At 37.5% G+C, this 21,243-nt stretch overlaps 1 protein-coding gene across 2 annotated transcripts in view; it reads left to right on the top strand.

Annotated features, from left to right (window-relative positions):
- The window catches only part of RTN1 (reticulon 1), a 268,086-nt gene that overhangs the window by 237,447 nt on the left and 9,396 nt on the right, over positions 1-21,243 (top strand). For both annotated transcript variants that reach the window (XM_027842895.1, XM_027842894.1), the window contains 2 exons: positions 18,074-18,281; positions 20,649-20,787. In XM_027842895.1, coding sequence (XP_027698696.1) covers positions 18,074-18,281; positions 20,649-20,787 — 347 coding nt within the window. The remainder of the gene's footprint in view (positions 1-18,073; positions 18,282-20,648; positions 20,788-21,243) is intronic.

The raw sequence follows: 21,243 nt of genomic DNA, 5'->3' as shown, positions 1-21,243 counted from the left end.
CATACATATTTAAATAGATTTTCTTAATATTGTAACGATGAAAGAGGAATCTGTGCCTCAGTACTTAGACAACTAGGCTTAAAAAGTCAAAAAGACTTAAAGTCATGCCATTTACAAATACTGGCTGTATGTTGCTTGGCAAATCACTTAATTTCTCAGTTCTTGCGGTAACTCAGTAAGACTATAAATTACAAAGCAAATATCCATCTGCACTGATGCAGGGAGTTCATCACAAGGGTTCCCTATAGAAATGATATCACAGGTTCAGTTTATTTTCTTTTTTCTTATTAATTTATTTATTTTTAGTTTTCAACATTCACTTCCACAAGATTTTGAGTTCCAAATTTTCTCCCTTTCTCGACCCTCCCCCCATCCCAAGATGGCATGCATTCTAAATACTCCTTCCCCTAATCTGCCCTCCCTTCTATCACCCCCCCTTTTCTTATCTCCTTCCCCTTCTATTTTCCTATAGGGCAGGATAGATTTCTATACCCCATTGAGAGGTTCAGTTTAAACAACAAAAACAACAAATAATAATAATAATAATCATGATACAGGGTATGGTGTTGAATGCACACAGAAGTAGTAGCCCAAAGCTGTTTTTCACAGAGTAGCATTTGTTGAAAGCAGATTAAGTAAATTGGGGCAAAATCCAAACCAAATGAAACAGAGCAGACTGCCTTTTTGTTTTTTAAATAATTGTCTGACTTATATTTTTTTTTCTGAAAATTTTACTCAGGATTTGATTTCAACTCATTCATCTCATTTAATCATTATTAGTTTCTGGGAACACAAATAATAATGATTTAAAAAATTCAAACCTCATAGCTTTTCTTTTCTGTCTATAATGAAATTTTATGTTCATGAAATTGAATATAGAACTGGTTTCTGGATTCTTCGTTTAAGTATAATAATTTGTTCATTCTGCTCTACCAATTCATATTTCTCTAAACAACAATTATTCACTGACTGCGTCATTAGCCCAAGGCACCAAAATTACTAGTTTACAACTGTAGATCTACTGGCCATGGGGAGCTAGAGGATCCTTTACCAATAAAGGTCCTCAGTTTCACAGAGACTAGATTCAGTCCTAGAGAAACTTGACCCAAAGAGGGGAGTTAGGCTCTTCATGAATTTTCTGGCTCATTATGCCCTAAATCCAGAATAGAACCTGATATAATTATCTCTCAAATCAAGCTTAGGTCTTGTTCATGTTTAAGGTCTCCCCAAAAGAGATTAACAGGGTCTCTTCTAGATAGGTATTCAATGTACAAAATGGATCTAACTTAGGAATAAGCAATAGGTTTCGAGGCAGAGTATCCAAGTTCATTCTGGTCTCTACCTCATGCTACCTGTATGGCATTGGACAAGTTACACAAAACAGAAGTGGCTGCAAAGACATTGACATTCAGTTTTAGATTTATCCAGGCCAGCATATGTGCATGTTGTCATTTGTTGACCACTACTAGAGCTTCCAGCTAGAGGTGAGAAGAAATCCTCTCAGAATGTCCAAGAGGTCCCAAGGCACACATTCAGAAGAGCGGGAAAAGAGAGCAAAAGCAGTCCTCTTTCTCTGTAAAGTTTACTGAGTGGACAGCTCGCGATTCTCCACGGTCAATCCTGTTTGACACAGCCTACTCTCACAAGGGTGGTGGAAGAAGACTGCAATATGGGGACTGGACCAGAAGCCTCTGACTGTGTGTGCCCTTTATCAAAAGGCCAGAGCACATGTCTTTACAGTGGCCATCACCTAGACTTAGCACTGTGGATGTTCCATGAGAAGGACCCTGCAGACCCAATCATGCTCCATAGGGTGGACTCTGATCCAACTCCATCCATATCACCTTAGTCCCTCTAACTTGTTTCATTTTTCTAATCTGTAATTCCCTTTCTAACTTAACTTGTCTCCCCATTCAACCTAGACCCCACAATATAATTTCAGTGCTTTCCCCTTTAGCACCTTAGACTCACTAGCCCCCATCCCAAGCTTCCCTTGTATCCATCAAGTCAATTGCCAGCTCTTATTAACTTTCAGTGTCTTCTTTGATCCCATGCCCCAGCTAGGAGTGCTCCTGGAGAAAGCTACGAAACTGAACTAATTTGGTCTATAACAAATTCATGCTACATAATAAAACTTCTTTTCCCACTCTCAACACCTCATGCCCTTATTGCTTCATACCTGGAGTAGAACAATGATCTCCTTCTTGGTCTTTCATATCTCCCTCTTCCAACCCATTTTATATATTGATGCCAGCTTAAGTTCCCAAAATACTGGGTCTATTCCAACACAAACATTTATCGAATGTCTGATGGTAATAATGTCCTCACCCACCTCCACTAACTTCAGTCCTCATAATGTCTGCAGGCTCCACGAGAGTCCTAAGATCTTAGGATGATTCTAGATGTAAAGCCAAAAAGATCCTCAGAGGGCATCTAGTCAATTCCTTCTTTTCATAGAAGAAGAAAGTGCAACCAAAAGAATGCAATCAGCTTGCCTCCTATCACACAGGTAATAAGTAGATAGGAGAAGTGAGATTTGAACCCTGACCCTCAATCCATTTTTCTTTGGTTCTAGACCTTGATTACTTTTCTGAAGTGCTGGTTATAGTGCCCCCACCCCTTCATGTGGTCCCCAGTTTACTGAGCTGCTTTAGTCCTTTTTCTCTCTTGGTAGTCTAAATAGCAAAGTTAGGGAAAGGAAGAGAAAAGGCAAAAACAGAGTACTCCAAAGAGCAGATAAGGATCTCTATGCATGACTTCAGCCCCTGATGACAGGGAAGGGATAATAACTCTTATGTGCCAAGATGTTCAGAAATTGCTTTTCCAGTTTTTATCCATGATTTCTGCTTGGGCCCAGAGTAAAACAAGAGAGATCACAAAGCTATAATAGGACAAGCAGGGGACCAGGATACATTGCATTGTCCTTGTTTGGAATGCCACCTCACCTTCTCCCTGCTTAAGTTCTATCCTTTTGCCAAAATGTACCGTTCCATCATGAAATTTCCTCTACCTAGCCCACTTCTCTGAAGACCCTATCCCAAGCTACCGAGTATTGTTAATCCTGTCAGTATGGGTGTGTCCCATACAAATGCTGCAGTATCTTCAAAGACAAGAGTAGTAATTGCCATTTATGGTTTGCAAAGCACTTCACCTACATCATCTTATTTGACCTTCACAATAGCCCCTACAAGATAGATGCCCATAGGTATTATCTCAAGTAGCCAATAATGCCATTACTCACTTCTGTGTTTTCAATTCAATCAAGGTTTGTGACAGGAGATCGTTATCTTTGGCATTTATTAAATCAAATTAAGGGGGGTAATTATTCATTCTATAAAAGGGTTAATGGTAGGAATAAAATTAACTTTAAATACCAGGCTCCCTAAGTGAATTTAAAATATAATTCAATCCACCTGGAATGAAAGAGACACTAAATGAGTAATTTGGGAAACATCATAAGCCTGGCACAGAAGTAGCATATGGTAGTGATGAGGGACTTCAATTATCCAGGCTTCTGGTGGAGCTTTCTTCATGCCAAAAGCAAAGAAGCTAATAATGTTTTGATTTGCTTTGATAACACTTTTCTCCTTTAAGAGTGGGAGGGCTAAATGAAGGGTAACTTGCAATTCTAGGTTGAATTTTCACCAAGAAGGAGGAGCTAGTTGCTAGGGAGGAAATGATAGGAACCTTGTAGGAAAGTAAACATTCCAACCAATAAGTGATGATGAAGGAAATAGATTCTGGTGTGTTTCCTGGATCTGAATCTGTGATATCATTGTTTCAGAGGTTCCTTCCAACAATGTAAATAACAATTCATCCATGTCTACCCAACCTTGCAACTCTTATCTTAGGGAATCTGCCCATAATGCTCAGGGGTCTTTCTCACCTTCTATCTGCATCATAAGGATAACAATGAAACCTACAAGGTGATCAGTTATCCCTCATTCTTGCTTTGTGACCAAGCCGTATTTAGGTTTTGTTTATAGAAAGAAAGAATGTTAAGATTTATAAGATTGTATTCTACTAGGCATCTTTTCATTTATTGGCCATTGAACTGGATCTAACATTTAGAATTCCAACAGCTAAGTTCATGTTTATAGACCATCTAAATGGCATGTAATTCTTAGTACTCGCTCCTTTTTTCTGACACTGCCACATCATTAAAAGACCAGAACAGGGGAGGAGAGAAAGGGAACAAGCATCTATTAAGAGCCTACAATATGCCAGCCATGGTGCTCAGGGCTTTACAAATACTGTCTCGCTTAATACAACAGTCCTGGGAGATAGGCACTATTTTTATCCCCCTTTTACAATTGAGAAAACTGAGGCAGGAAGAGATAAAGTGATTTGCCCAGGGTCACACAGCAGATAAGTAACAAGGGCCATTTTGAGGGCTGCTGCATCAGACTGAGGACCACTTTGCATTTTTTTTCTTCTGTTTTATGGATTATCATGGCCAAGGAATTTATCACCAAGTAGCCAGCATCCTGGTATTGAACCTCTCTGTATTTACCTAGGTTGGCCTCTGTTGCGGGGACTGTCCTCAAAGCCTTCCTGCCATGATAGAATCTTTTAGAGCTTATACTCCAGTAGCACGGCCAGAAGCCAGTAGTCACCTCTATGACCTCTGAGGTCCCTTTTAGCATTTGCTTTATGAACCTATGAAGTACCTAGCTATTATTTTGTGGAGTAATCTGACATGTGTCATAGATTTTAGGAGAGCAGATTTCAAAGGGTTCAGAGAAAGGATAGATAAGATGACATGAATTATAGTTCTAAACAGAAATTCATCCAGGGTGGATATGAAAAGTGCTCAAGAATGAAATTCTTAAGATACAAAGAGTAATAATCCTGATGAGAATGAAAAAGGAACTTTGTAGAGACTGATATGGATGAACAGGGAATTAATCAAGCAACTTTGACATTAGGCTGGTCATAAGACAACCACCAAGTCTGAAAGGCCCCAAACCCTATTGGGTGGGCCTTTTGTGCCTTCAGGTGCCAAGAAGCTATGCCAATTTGGTTAGATGCTACTAGAAATCTGTATCAAGGGAGGTATAGGTTGAGTTTTTTCCCATCTCCGAACCAATAAAGTCCCAGATTTGTCAGCTTTTAGGGAAAAACTAGCCTAACTCATGTTATGAGGGTGCAGTGGGGAGGGGAGAGGGGAACCCTGGTATTTAAGCTATCTTTAAGTATTTGGAAGGCTGCCAAGTGGAAAAGGGATTGTGATTTTCATTATTTTGATTTAGTTTTGCCTTTCTTTGTATCTTTGTATCTTCAGCCTTTAGCACATAGCCTGGCACTTAATAGATGTTCATTAAGTGTTGGTCTCAAAGGACAAAACCAGGAAGTGATAAATGAAAGTTAGAAAGAGACAAGACTAGATTTGTTTTAAGGAAAAGCTTAGTAACCATTAGAACCATCCCAAAGTGGAATGGATTACTTCAGAGGTCATAGGACATAGATTTCAAGAAAAGGTCTTCAAGCAATAGCTATGACTAGATGATATCTAATCAGATATGATGGAAAGGAAATTCTTGTTTAGGTACCATTTAGACTAGAGGGTCTCTGTGGCGCTTTCCTATTTTGAGATTCTGTGATTCTGATTGCAAATATTCAATTTACAGCATTTTAGGCAAAGCATCTATTGTGTAACATAGGATTTACCTACTTATAGAAAGTACTGTGATGAACAGAATGTGATGATGGACCATTGTTTAGATGCATTTCTTTTTTTAACCTAGCTGCTTGGAAAACTGTCAACATTAGATCTAAATGATGGATACATTGGCCTACAATTTATACTCCAAATTAATTTTACGTAGTTAATCTTAACCAGTCTGAGCTGTTGTCTGCCATTCTCTTTAATCACTCTCTTCTTATTCTTTTCTCTGCATACATGAAAAATGTGTAGTATTTGGGAGATTTAGTGGGTTTTTTAAAAGTAGTGTATATGATTTTTAGCAGCAGTCAAGCCGTTAGGCAGAAATAGAGTTGAAAATAGAAAATTCAGACTTATTATTAATAGCTGCTATATCATTTCATATTTCAAAATTTTAACACCTCACATAATGAGGACAAATTGGCTCAAAATGCCATTTGTTTGAAATGGAATATCACTGATTAGAGGACAGAATAGTTCTTTATATGTTCCTTCTGGCATTTGTTTTTAGAGACAGCTTATACAAAACAGAGCTTAATAGAAGTAATTAGCAATCCTCTAAGTGGTTGTTATGGGGACATTAACTTGTGTCACTTCAATTAAACTTGATTCGATGTAAATCCACTTTCCTAGTTTACATTGCCTGGATTGACTTATCCTATTTCTGACCAAAATCTTGAACTCTGAAATCCCTCTTTTTGCTTGTGATCTAAATCGTTCTCTCAAGCCTACTGAGCCTACCTATTTTTTGCCCTCATTGAGACCTCATCCCTCACTCCACCCCAGTCCCACTCATCAGTCCATCAACCCACTTATGTCTTCACTAGGATCAGCCATAGTAGCTACGCTTTCACTAGTGCTTTTTTGCCTTATCATTGTACCCATTTTGTTAATTCTACCATTCAATGTCTTTTTTCGTATTAGATCCACTACTAATTCATACCATGATTGTTGGAAAGCAAGTGTTTTTCTATGTCTTATCAACTCCCCTGTGATATTCCTCACAATTCAGTGAAGTCCAATTCAGAAAGTATTTATTAAGTGACTAGTATTTACCCAAGGCACTTTGCTCGGCTTTGGGGATACAAAGAAAGATGAAACATTTCTTGTTTTCAAAGTCCTTGCCATTGTACTAAAGAGATGCACCATGTATACAGACAAGGCAATCTGAGAAAGGAGAGAACACTAATAAAGGAAGGTAGTAGGCTATCGGGGATCAACCAGGTCTTAATATAGGAGGTAGCATAAGAATTGGGCCCTGAAGGAAGCTAAGGAGTCCCAGAGATGTGAATGAGGATGAATTCATGGTACGAAATTCGAAGCATAGGAGACAGTCTGTGCATAAAGATGAAAGCTGGAACACTAAGTATGAAGAACTGCTAGAAAGCCACTTTATCTGGAAATGTAGAATATGTAGGGGAAAGGTTAGTAAGTAAAAAAAAAAATTAATTTAGAAAAGGATCTTGGAGCTGGAATGGGGAGAGGACTTTAAATGTCAGACTGAGAAATTTAAACTTTATCCTATAGGTATCTCTCCTTCCTTTCATTGTCAGATTTCTAGAAAGAATAATCTACGCTTCATGCCATACCACCCACTCATTCCTCAGACCTTTGCAAGCTAACCTCCGTGACTGTTTTGCAGTTGCTCTCTTCAAATTTATCAATGAACTCCAGATTGCCAAACCTAATGGCCTCTTCATTATGCAGACTTGACACTGTTGGCAACTCCTTTGAATTCTGTGTTGTGATTTCATTTTGTTCAGTTTCTAATATTGTTAATTTGATTTTCCTCCTTTTTAATCAGGTTGATTAAAGGTTAAATAATTTTATTTGCTTTTCAAAGAAATAGCTGTTAGTTTTATTAGTTATATGGGTCATTTTATTTTCCAATTTATTTCTCCTCTAATTTTCAAGATTTCTTATTTTCTGATAATTTGGGGTGTATTTGTTGGTTTCCTAGTTTTTACTTGTATGTTTAGTTCATTAACCCTCTTTTTTATTTTGTTAACATGTATTTAGAGATATAAATTTCCCTCTAGGGACTGTTTTGGCAGCGTCTCAGAAATTTTAGTATGTTGCCTAGTCATTTTCATTGTGTTTTATGTATTTCATAATTGTTTCTATGATTTGTTCTTTGACTCTGTCATTGTCTCACATTTTGTTATTAAGTGTATTTTGTTATTAATGTGTATTTTGCTTGGGCTCCCTGCATTAATTACTGCTTCTTGTACTGTTATAATCTATAAAGGATATGTTTAGCATTTTTGCTTTTTAGAAATATTTACTTGTAATTTTTCTGTGATCTAAAATATAATCTATTTTATCTGGTTATCTATCTCATTTGGTGCTGAGAAATACGTATTTTAATGTTATTATTCAGAAGATACAACAAATCTTTTAGCTATAAATTTTCCAAGTTTGTTCACTTTTCTGTGTTTGGTTTTGTTTTTTGTTTTTTGTTTTAATTTTTTCTAGCTCTGAAAGAGGAATATTAAAAATCTACTATTATTATTTGTGCCTTTTTGCAATTCAGTTGAGTCTTATGAATTTAGATGCTGTGCCACTTGATGCATTTTTTTTACATTTATATTAATTCATCTTCTATGGTTCCTTTAAGTATAATGTAATTTTCTTATTTGTCCCTATTGACATTGATTTAAAATTGTTGTTTAGCATGATAGCATAATTGCAACCTCTTTTTTATTATTATTCATTTCATGCATAGAAACTTTTGTTCTATCCTCTCATTTAGATTATACATGCCTTTCTTTTTAAATGTGTTTCTGATAAATAACAAATTGGGTGATTTTATTTCCTCATCCATTTTTTTTTCATTTTACTGGATTGTTTAGTGAATTCGCATTTAAATTTGTGTGAATTAGGCTCATGTTTCCCTCTATTTGTTTCTTTAGCTTTTTTTAAAAAAAGATGTTTGCAATATTTTCCTATATTTAAGTTAATATTTTGTTCTTGCAATTACTGTTCAGCAATTTTGCTGAAACAGCATTGATATAATTCAGTTCCTACAGGTTTTCTACCCTTTTACCCCACCCCCTTCTTCCATTTGCCTACCCTTTCTCTAGTTTTGCTGTTTTTCCCAAATGATTTATTTTTCTTTCTTTTATTGTTTTAATCATCACTTTCTTCTACCCTTTTGTCCCCACTTTTCCTCCTCTCAGATAAGTGGTCAGTTCAAAATCTCCCTAGTCTCCTCCCCCTCCAACTTTTAATCATGTCAACAAAAATGATCTCTTGATTTTTCAAATTTAAAACTCCATCTTTCTGCATTCTCTGCAGCATTTGATACGGTTGACTACCTTCTCTGCCTGGTTACTCTCTTCTCTCTGAGTTTTTATGATTTTTTTTTCTTTTTTTATGAGGCAGTTGGGGTTAAGTGATTTACCCAGAGTCACACAGCTAGTGAGTGTTATGTGTCTGAAGCCAGATTTGAACTCAGGTCCTCCTGACTCCAGGGCCGTGCTCTATCCACTTCGCCATCTAGCTGCCCCAGTTTTTTTGATTTCTTATCAATTCTCTTACCTATCTGCCTGTTCATTTATCATCCATGATCCACCCCTAACTATAGGTTTACCTCAAGGCTCTGTCTTAGGTCCTATTCTTTTTTTCTCCCTATATTCTCTCAGTAATCTCACTTGTTACCATGGGTTCAGTTTTCACCTCTCTGCAGATAACATCCAGATCAATATATCCATTTTTTATTTCTATCTTGAATTGCATTCTCACATTACCAACCTCTTTGGACCTTTCAAACTGGATATCCTATAGATACCTTATTTTCAAGATGTCCAAAAAAGATTTTATTCTCTTTGTTATGGGGGCATTAACTAACTTGATTAGATGTAAACCCACTTTCCCAGTTTACATTGCCTGGATAGACTCATCCTATTTCTGACCAAGATCTTGAACTCAGAAATCCCTCTCTTTGCTTGTAACCTAAATCACTCCCTCAAGCCTACTGAGCCTGCCTATTCTTTGCCCTCGTTGAGACCTCATCCCTCACCCCATAAACAAACCATCACTCCGACGTAAGCCCTTGTTACCTCTGCCCTGGACTATTGCAACAGCCTCATATTTGTTCTACCTGCTTCATCTTTCCCTCTGCAACACATCTTCTGTGTAGCTGCCAAAGTGATGTTCCTAAATTCCTAAATCTAACCATGTCAACCCAGTGCTCCTGTATCTTACTATTGCCTCTAAGATAAATCAATAAATGAACATTTATTAAGCATCCATTCTATGCCAAGCACTGTAGTAAGTGCTGGAAATACAACTCCTTTGGACATTTTAAACCCTTCACAGTCTGGTTCTGGCCTATTTTTATAAGGCTTTTTACACATCGCTCCCCTCCCAAACTTTATTTTCTGATTAAACTGACCTACTTATTGTTCTTCATACATGACGTTCCATTTCCCATTTCTGTGCCTATGCACCGGCTGGTCTTCATGAAAGGAATTTACTCAATTTACCTCTGCCTCTTAGAATCCCTAGTTTCCCCAAAGCTCAGCTCAAGTGTCCCCTCCCCATATACGTTCTGGATTCCTGTCCCACTCCTAGCTGATAGTGCCTCTTACTACCACCCTAGTTACTTTGTATCTGTATCTTACCTTGTAGCTACTTCATATAAATACATATACATAAAAGTATTTATACTTATACCTATATATAAATACATATATGTAGGTATATATGTATACATACCTACATATATATACACATACATATTATATGTATTAATAGATGCATATGTACATACATACATATACAGAAATGCCTATATATGTATCGTATATGTACACACACAAATACTTATATATACAGGCATATACCTTTGTGTGTATGTGTGTGTGTAAACACACATACACATAAATACCTGTATATAATGTTCATTTATGGGGGCAACAGAAAGTATTGGCTAGCAAGCTTAACAGCCAGTACAATTGATGGGGAAAGGAGGGGTGAGCTTCAACCACCTTCAGTGTGGTGGCTTTCCTTTCAAATCCAGTTTGCCAAAAAGAGACATTAGAAGTTTGAAAATGAAAATTCCCAAACCTTGCTCCTTGAGGCCCATTCTCTCAGTGGATTGTGATTTTTTTTTTCCCTTAGTAGTCCAAATTCATATACCCAAATTATACAGATGAGTACTACTCTACTACTTTGTCCTAACAATACCAGCATCCATATTAGTTTCTGTTGTCCAACCTTTTGTCTTCCTAGAACATATATTCTTAATTTTTTATTATTTCATGGATCTCTGTAAGTCCTGTGGACTGTCTACGGACATCTTCTCAAACTAAATTTAAATATGTAAGATAAAATACATAGGACCAATGATATTGAAATGTAGTTATCAGTCATATTTGTAAAGTTCACAGAGCCCAGATTAAGAATGCCTCCCTTCGAATGAGGAATGTTCTCTGCCATATCCTCTCTCTCTATTTCCAAGGCTTAAATAGAATACACATAGCTTAGCATTTTTGCAGGCTGGTGTGATTTTATAGTAAATTAATGAGATTAAAAGCGAGAGAAATAGGGGTAGCTAGGTGGTTCAGTGGATAGAGCACTGGTCCTGGAGTCAGGAGGACTTGAGTTCAAATCTGATCTCAGACCAGACACTTGACACTTACTAGCTGTGTGACCCTGGGCAAGTCACTTAACCCCATTGCCTAGCCAAAACAAAACACAAAAAAAGTGAGAGAAATAGATAAATAATAGATAAGCTAGCATTCCTGGCCAACTGTAAGAAGAGGAAATTTACTTTGCTAGGAAGTAGAAAAGGTCCCCAGACCTCTCACTGCCCTGAGCTGTGGATTCTTGGTTCCAATACGCTTTCTGTGTCACAGCAAAGGATCAATCCAGATGTCCTGATAGGCCATCATAACTTATCTATAGGCATACTTCCCATGTACACACTCATTTCTCCTGCCCCTCTGTCCTACTTTCCCAGGGTTCCCTTATGTCTTCTTTTCCTATAACTCCTTTTCCAAAAGAATAGTTTAAAAGTCCTAAGTCCCTGTGCCCCAAAGAAAGACTATACTTATGTGCTGACATTTCCCCCTCTCTAATAGAAATTAAACTGCTTTAGGTCAAGGAGAATTTTATTTTTACTTCAGTGTCCCCATTATCTGGACAAATAGTACATGCATGAGAAATGTTTGTTGATTCATTGATTATCCCTTTGCACACATCAGCATCAACACATTGGAGTATGTAATGATGATATCAAGTATTGGCGTATGTAATAATGATATCAAGCACACTCTAAGTAGTATGACCATTTGCCATAGATAAAGACTGTTAGAGCTGAAGGGGACTTTAGATATTATCTAGTCTAATCCCTTTATTTTACAGATGAGAAAACCAAGGCTCAGGAATTGGCACAGCTAGTTAGTGGCAAACCCCACAACAATCCAAATCACCTTAATTCCCAGAACAGTTATCTTTTCATGGTTTCTCACTGCCTTATAGGCCTATATTTTTTTTAGAAATATTTGCATAGGCAGACGAAGTTAAGCAGTGGGAGAAGGGACCCTCTAACTGTTGGCTTCCAAACCCAGCCTTATAGATTCCTTTGGATAGAATTGGAATCCACTTTGAGATTTCTCCCTATATCTAGGTCTTGGCTAGGACTGAAGAGATGTTGCTTCCCAGGGAATCCTCCTCAGATATTTAAGATGAGTTTTTCATATAAAAAGAACCTGAGAAAATCTAACAGGTGGTAAGGACCCTGATTTCATGGATTAGTTTCAGGAAGTTGTGTGTTCTTAATATAAGCTTGGCAGTCACCTTGAATGAGGCTTCTTCTGCGCCCTGGCTCATTAGAAAAGCTCAGATGAAGTGCCTAGAGGCATTTTCACCTTGGTTAATTGAGCTTGTTCATCACAAAGTTGTAAATAAATCATGCCTTTGCCATTTTTGAGCTCCTCAGATTCATTTTCATTTGAGGGACTGGTGTCTGATTCCCTAAATCAGGTTCAACCAGTCCTACAAAGTATGATGTGCATAAACACCGAAGACTGGGGAAAGAAACATTTATGAAGTACCTGCTGTGAGCCAGGCACTCTGCTAAGCACTTTGCAAATATTATTTCATTTGATCCTCATGACAGTCCTGGGAGGTAGGTGCTATTATCCTCACCATTTTATAGCTGAGGAAACTGGAGCAGACAGAAATTAAGGGACTCATTTATCTCATTCATTAATTTCATTTATCTGCTATCAGGTCACATAACCAGTAAATATTTTAAGTTAGATTTGAAATCAGATCTTCCTGATTCCAGAACCAACACTATCTACTGAACTACCCTGAGATTTCAGTGGCCCCAGATGAGGAAACTACCTCCACCAATGCATATTGGCACCTTTTCTGAAACTCTTCATCTTAAAGAGGTTAAGTGATATGCCCAGTGTTACAGAGTCAGTATTTTGTCAAAGGTAGAATTTGAACCCAGACCCTCTTGGCTCTGACATCAACTCTGTCCACCACACCATGTTTCCTTTATGACATTAAAACATAAGAAAATGTTTATCTGTGAGATGTGAATTTAGCTTCTTATTTTCTGTCCATTTAAAAAAATTGATTACAACAGCATCTTATAGGAAGAGTTGAGGATTTGCTTAGCTAGCAAATGTGCTTTATTACATTTCTTAGCAGGGATTAATGCTTTCTTTGCTTCTCAGTGGCAGTGCCATTTAGAAAATTTCCATCTGTGTGAAATTTGAAAAAAATACTGCTTTTGTTTTCTTGTGTCTTACATTTTTCCATAGAAAGAAGAATAAGAATAGAGTGTGAATAACCTAGATTTTCTATATATATCTTGTCAGTATGTATGTAGATTTATATGTGTGTGTATATACACATACATATATACGTATATATACATATATACGCACACATATGCATATATGTATACATGTGTATAGAAAGAGAAAGATGAAGAGGAAGCCAGATTACTATAGAGAGATCTATCAAATGAGGTTTTTCTTAGCAGTTTTCAGCCATAGAACCTTTTTCTTTGCAGGTCTCCCTAATGATCTAAAGCATCAGTTCTCAAAGTGTGATCTGTGGACTCCTGGACTATTTCACGGGGGTCTGTGAAGTCAAAACAATTTTTATAATAATCTCAAGACATTTTAATTTCTAATACTATTAACATTTATAGATATAACCTATATAAAAGCTCTTTTGGGAGAGGATACCCAATAATTTTTAAGAATATTAAGAGGCCCTGGGACCAAAAAGTTTGACAACTATTGATATAGGGAAAGCTGGTGGTATCTACATGCTGAGGGACCATATTTTAACATACCTTTTTATGTCCCTTATATGTAGGAGGGAACTAAATAGAATTTAGGATCTACTTTGAGATTTCTTTCTTAATTCTATGCCATCCTAGGGGCTGTGGAGATGCACTTTCTTCATTATGGCCTCCTCCCCCTCCTTAGGAGATATAGTAGGAACACTCTATTTTTGGCTCAGATCAAAGGGTTTGTAGGTAAAAAGCTTAGTTCTGACCCCATCATTGCTCCTCCTTGACATATATGTGCCCAAAGTTAGATCCAAAATAGGTATTGGTATATCGTGAATCCTTAGTAAAACCATTCTATACCTTTGAAAATGTATGTCCAGTAGTTAATAGAAAAAGGTTCTTAATTTAGCAAGATTACCACAGCAGATATTCACTGGTTCCCATCATCCATTGATGACTGGCTTTGGGTCAGTAAACCAAAGGTCAACAGTAATTCATAGAATATTCATAATTATAACAGTGGAAAGGACTTCAGTGGCCACCTCATCCCTAACCCATAACCCAAAAGAAATTCCTACCATAACCTACTTGTCAAGTCATCATTTGACCTTTTCTTCAAGACTTCCAATGAGGAAGAACTCACTATCTATTGAGACAGCCTATTCTACTTTGGAGTAGCTCAGATTGTCAAAAAAAAATAGTAATTTCTTTGCATCAAATCTAAATTTGCTTCATGAAACTCCCACCCATTACTCCTGCTTCTGATAGACAATAGCCCATCAAGTACTTAAACTCACATGTTTCATAAGTCTTCTCTGCTCTAGGCTAAACATCCCCTGTTCCTTGTATCAGTCTTCATGTGACATTGACTTAAGTCCCTTTACTATCCTGATTATGCTCCTCTGGATGCTTTCCAACTTAGCAATGTCCTTCTTAAACTGTGGTGTCCAGAACTGAATGCAATACTTTAGATGTCGTCTGGCCAAGGCAGATTACAGAGGAGCTTCCGTCTTTCTCAAAGCTATGCCTCTCTTACTACAGCCAAGATTTCATTAGCCTCTTTGACTTCCATATGACTCTGCCTACTCATACTGAGCTTAAAATTCACTAAAAGTATTTTTTTCAGATAAAAAACTGTCTAGTCGTACTTCACCCCTCTTCTATGTGTGAAGTTAATTTTTTTAACCCGAGTAACCCTTTTTCCCTATTGAATTTTATCTCAGATTCATCAAATTGTTCTAGCCTGGCAGAAATTTTGGGATATTGACATCATCGTCCATCGTATTGGCTATTTATTCTAGAGTAATAATCAGCTTAACATCTGTGGCTTCATAAAAATCATTGATAAAAATGTTAAGCAGCAAAGAGAGAAGAATAGATCTCTGAGGCATATCACTGGAGACTGCCTGCCAAGTTGACATTGAATCACTACTTAGCAATAGGTCAAGAAGGGTTAGTGTTCACTTAAGGGAGTTAAGGGTGTTGTGTTATTGGAGAGATAGACAGGAAAAATGCTATAAATAGAAAGGATGAAGGGATAAGAATATGGGAATATTCAAAATATATACATGATACAGAGGTTAATATTATTGTCATTCCAAATGAAAAATTAGTTATGTCTCTGGGGATTGAGATCCAGAGTCTTACTTAATTCCTTATTCTGAATATATGGAGACATCTGGACCTGGGTTGCCAATGCCAGATGTGGTGGCACTAGTGTTGGCAGTTTTGTGTTGTGTGCCTGAAGTGTTCTGGGTCCCACTTCTTTAAGGAGTACAATGCACTTTACTCCATTCTCCACTCAGATACCAACATGATTTTTCTAAAGCATTGGTTCGACCATGTCACTCCCTTGCCTAATGAGCTCTAGTGATTCCTAATACAAAATCTTCTTGTAAGCATTTAAAATTCTTCATAGCCTAATCGCTCCCTACCTTTCCAGCCTACAACTTACTTCATTAAAACTGGCATGCTTACATTTCCTGTAACTTGACTCCCCTTCTTCCATCTCTGGGCCTTTGTACTGGATGTCCCCAAACCCTGGAATGTCCATTCTTCTCCACCTCCAAGTTTCCCTGGCTTCCTTAAAGATTCAGCTCAAATCTCAACTTCTTCAAGAGGTCTTCCTGGTTCCCCTACCTTCTACTGCCTACCCCTTTCATATTGCCATACATACATGTATGCATACATTCTATTACTATAGATGTATATTACAGACGTACCTATACACATAGACCTATTTTATATATATGTACTTACTTATTTAAATGATCCCCTTTTGAATATGCACTGTCTGAAATCAGGGGCTATTTTTTGCCTTTATTTATATCCCCAGTACATAGGCCAGTGTCTAGCATATGTTGTTGTTGTTCATTCATTCAGTCATGCCCTACTCTTTGTGACCCCATGGACCATATCATGCCAATACTGTCCATATGGTTTTCTTGGCAAAGATACTAGAGTGGATTTCTATTTCCTTCTCCAGTGGATTAAGGCAAACAGAGGGAAAGTGACCTGGCCAGGGTCACATAGTTAGTAAGTGTCTGAAGCCAGATTTGAACTCAGGTCTTCCTGACTCCAGGACCAATTTTCTATCCACTAAGCTACCTAGCTGCTGTGAAAAATGAAGAATCCAAGAGACATAGTTTCTGGGTAATTAATAATAAATTTAGATCAGTGGCTCTCTTGGAAGGCAAATATGAACCTTGGTGGCCTCTAAATGCTTAAATATCCTTGGAGAAGGGGTTGTCCCTGATGTGTAAAAATCAACCATGGTTGACAATTAATGAGAGAATGAATATTATGATGAGAAGTGGGCTTATTCTAATGAAGAGCTGGGGGTCGTGATTCTGATTATGTCACTCTTGAACAAAGAGACTCATCTCAAACCAGACCACTCCTGCTCAGGCAATCTATACAAAAGGGCCTATTCTCCACCTACTCTATGAACAGTGAACAATGGTGGGTAAGAATTCCACTTAGATAAGATGGTCTGGGTGGGGTGAACTTGGGCAAGATCAGAAATGTCCTTGAAGGGCTAGGCTTTGAATAAAGAAATAGGAAAGGAAAAAAAAACCATTGGATTCCCCCACCCATATTAATAATTGGTTATTAATAATCATTTCTTTCACTGCCTGGCATATACTAAGCCCTTAATAAATGTTTGATGACTGACTCAGCTAGTACAGTACCGAAGTGTTGACATAGTTGACCCACAATCCCAGCTAGATGTGAAATAGACAACTTCAACTATGTCAACGCTTGCTTCTTAACATCTGGTCTATGCGAGGAGTATAGATTATGAAACAGCATAATTTTTGTCCCTGGATCACCAAAGATGCCAATGAACATATCCATGGACTGCAATGTTCTCAAGAAGAAATAAAAGTCCTGGCTATCAAACCATGGACAGCTCACATTTCGTCCCCTAAAGTTAGAACATTCATTCTTCCTTAAGTAAAAGGGAAAAGGCTAATGCTCACAACAGAGTTATGTCTGGCATACCTAGGCATATTTAAGCCTCCTTTTACACATGTCTATGGTGACAATTCTGGGTTACATACTGATGATGTAGTGCACAGAGGTAAAAATCTTTTATTGAGACGTTCCTGAGGATTTGATTCATTACTCAGTCTTCTTCACTGACTGTCTCTAGGGTAGGGATTTTAAACTTGCAGTACATGAATTAAAAAAAAAAAATTCAATATGATTGACTTCCTTTTAGTCTTATTTATTTTGTGATATGTATTTCTATGTATTTAAAAACATGATTCTGAGAAGAGGTCCACAGGCTTCATACAAAGAAGGTTAAGAACCTACTGCTTTAATCAAATGAGATAAAATTTGTAAAGCACTTAGTGCAGTGCCTGGCACACAGTAGGCACTAAATAAATGCTTATTCCTCCTTCCCACTCCACCCCTTGACCCTAACTAAAATGGAACAGAGGTAAATGTTACTAATTTGTCAAAAGGTATAGTTCATTATTGTTCTTCAGTATTCAGAGTGGAAATCCAAATTCGGAGACTAGATTTGAATCCACTGAGCTCAAAGGCAAAATTTCCATTTCTGCCTGATGAATCTCATGTATGTAGACTATTTACTGTTTCCCACATTAAGTTGCTTTTGGTTTTTGTTCTCACAGCTATTGATCTGTTGTACTGGCGTGACATTAAGCAGACTGGGATAGTGTTTGGAAGCTTCCTGCTGCTACTCTTTTCTCTGACCCAGTTCAGTGTTGTCAGTGTGGTGGCGTACCTGGCCCTTGCTGCACTCTCGGCCACCATCAGTTTCAGAATCTACAAGTCTGTCTTACAAGCCGTGCAGAAAACTGATGAAGGACACCCATTCAAGTGAGTACTCGCTGCCAGGGAGGATCCTCCCTCATCTTGGGTGCTCCTATGTTGCTTTGGCCTTGACTCAATCAAATACATTGATTTGGGGGTCATTTATTCCCTTAAGTAACATGTGAAACACGTTTTCCAATAAACCCTCGTGTTCTTGATGGTAAAGCTTTGCATTTCAAACAATTCCCTAATAGGCACATGCTTTGTGTCTATAGTTATTTGTGTATTTTGTCTAGTATATATTATTAATATGGAACATAGGAGAGGCAACATGGGCCTGAGGATAAAAAGCTAGGAAAAACTGGATTTAAGTCCAGTCTCCAATATGTCTTGGTTGTGTAATGGGACAAGTCATTCAGCTTCTACTATTGTGTTATATTTAATATATATTTAAAAATTACATAACGGAAGTTCGCTTTCATATATAATTACTTCTTCTGTTCTTTGTACACCGAAATGTTCATGTTTAAGTTCATATTTTAAAGTTACTTTTTTTAAAAGGAAGTAGCTTAATTTATGTGAGAAGAGAAAACACTGGGAAAAAGGTAGGAACCAAGATTGTAGAGGGCTTTTGAATTTGTTTACAAGGTAAGTCATTAAAGGTTTTCCAACAGGAGTGTCATGATCATGTCAAGGATGAAGCCAGGTCTTTCAGCTTCTGAATGGCTCCAGGCACGTCTGTGAGATTGGAAATTGGGTAGTGAGCATTGGTCTGCATTGCTAGACTGAATTTCCTTGCTGCAAGTTCTCTATACCAGGGAAATCACAAGTATACCCCTCCAAATATCTTAAAACACTAGCAGAACTATCCTTTTCAGGTTACAAGAATCAATGTTTGCACACCATGTCCTAGGTTCTTTCCTGCCACATACGTGCACTACATTTTTATACAGGTGAAATCTGATTTGAAGGAGCATGGAAGGCAAGGAAGAGGTGTCATGAAAGGGTAATATGCAGCCTGAGGGTGTGTGTGTGTGTGTGTGTGTGTGTGTGTGTAGGGAATGGGAGCATGTTTACACCAAGCAGCCACTACCATTCACATCCTCCCTTTACCCCAACACGGACACACAATTTACATGCCTTCTGTTTATACATATGAATTTCCAGTCTTTATTTTTTGGTACCATCTCCCACTGCCATCTCACTTTCCCTTTCCCTGCTAACGCCTTCCTAAAATTGCAGGCATCTAGGTGCCCAAAATGCAGACTCTGGGGCAATTATCCAGACTTATAATAGTGTAGAGAGATGCCTGAATATCAGACTAATAACAACAACAACAATAATCAATCGATAAACATTTAGTAAGTGTTTGTTATGTGCCAGGCACATGTGCTAAATTCTGGGTATACAAAAAAGAGGCAAAGAGATTCCATGCCCTCAAGAAGCTTACAAGCAAATGACTAACATTAATAACCAGCATGAATACAGTGCTTTAAGGTTTGCAAAGTGCTTTACATATTTTGACACATTTGATCTTCACAATAATCTTACGAGATAACTACTATTATTACCCCTCATTGTATAGATGAGGAAACTGGAGCACAGAGAGGTTAAGTGACTTTCCCAGGAGTCACACAGCTAGAAGTATCTGAGGCAGGATTTGAACTCAGATCTTCCTGACTCTAAGGCCTGCACTCTCATTAATAGATTAGACTAGAAGATTAGAGTGAGGAGATAACCATCATCCAAAAGCCTTGTCACTAGTAAATTAGTGGATCTTTTCACTGGTTGACCTTTTGATACGTACGTATAGGGAAGAGTTGGGATCATCTTTTCATGAGCTGAATTTGATAATGTATATAGATGAAAAACATTTCACAGGTTCTGTCATGGAAACAATAAAAAGAAAGAAAAATTTTAAAAATATTACAATAACCCTCATTTTAGTTTTAAATCTTTTCCACCTAGAAGCTTTAAGTATAAAGTCAGTCACCCCAAAGGGGGGTTGGAACTCAGTGCTAATTTGTTAGGTATTGACAATTGGGATTTGTAGACATTTTATGGACCAAGACAGGGACTTAACCTGTGATCTCATTGGTATAGGGAATTCCCAGGTGAGGAAACTGTAAGAAAACTGAGAGCTAGATGGTACAGTGGATAGAGCTCTGAGCCTGGAATCAAGAAGACCTGAGCTCAAATCTGGCCTCAGATACTAGCTTTGTGACCTTGGACAAGTCACTTAACCCTGTTTGCTTTGGTTTGCTCATCTATAAAATGAGCTAGAGAAGGAAATATCAAACCACTCCAGTATCTCAGTCAAGAAAACCCCAAAAAACCTTCACGAAGAGTTAGACACAACCAAAAGGAACTATTTTCTTAATCAGTCTGATGGGATTTTATTTTTGCTTGTTTGTTTTTGCGTTTTTGTTGCAGGGCATATCTAGAGCTCGAGATCTCTCTTTCCCAGGACCAGATTCAGAAGTACACAGACTACCTGCAGTTGTATGTGAATAGTGCAGCTAAAGAACTGAGAAGACTCTTTCTGGTCCAGGATCTGGTGGATTCCCTAAAGGTATAAGGGCTTAAGTAGTTCACTGTGCATCTTTTGTTTATTCCCTCAGCCAAAACAGTAGGAGCTCCTAACAAAAGATGGTATTGAGGAGAAATGTTGAAGGATAAGATATAGATACATATATTATATATTTATTTTACATATATTTATGTTATACTTATTTGTATTATATATAAATCTTAAAAATTGAGGTTCTTAGCCTCAATAGGATACTATTTTCATTTCATTTTTTATTTTAGGGGAGTGGGTTAGATCAGTGGTTCTTAACCTGGAGCCCATGGAACTCTAAGAATTCAGGGCATCCATTAACTTGGATGGGAAAGAAATGACATCTTTATTTCAATGTAATTGGTTTCCTTTGTAATCCCATTTATTTTACATTTTATGCATTTAAAAATCTTATTCTGAGAAGGGTCCATAGTCTTTATCAGACTTCCAAAGGGGTCTATGACACCA

The sequence above is a fragment of the Vombatus ursinus genome, unplaced genomic scaffold, assembly GCF_900497805.2.
Source record: "Vombatus ursinus unplaced genomic scaffold, bare-nosed wombat genome assembly UNPS02014893.1, whole genome shotgun sequence".
Lineage (NCBI taxonomy): Eukaryota > Metazoa > Chordata > Mammalia > Diprotodontia > Vombatidae > Vombatus > Vombatus ursinus.
Note: the sequence above shows the minus strand (reverse complement) of the source record. Positions and strands in the feature narration are given on the sequence as shown.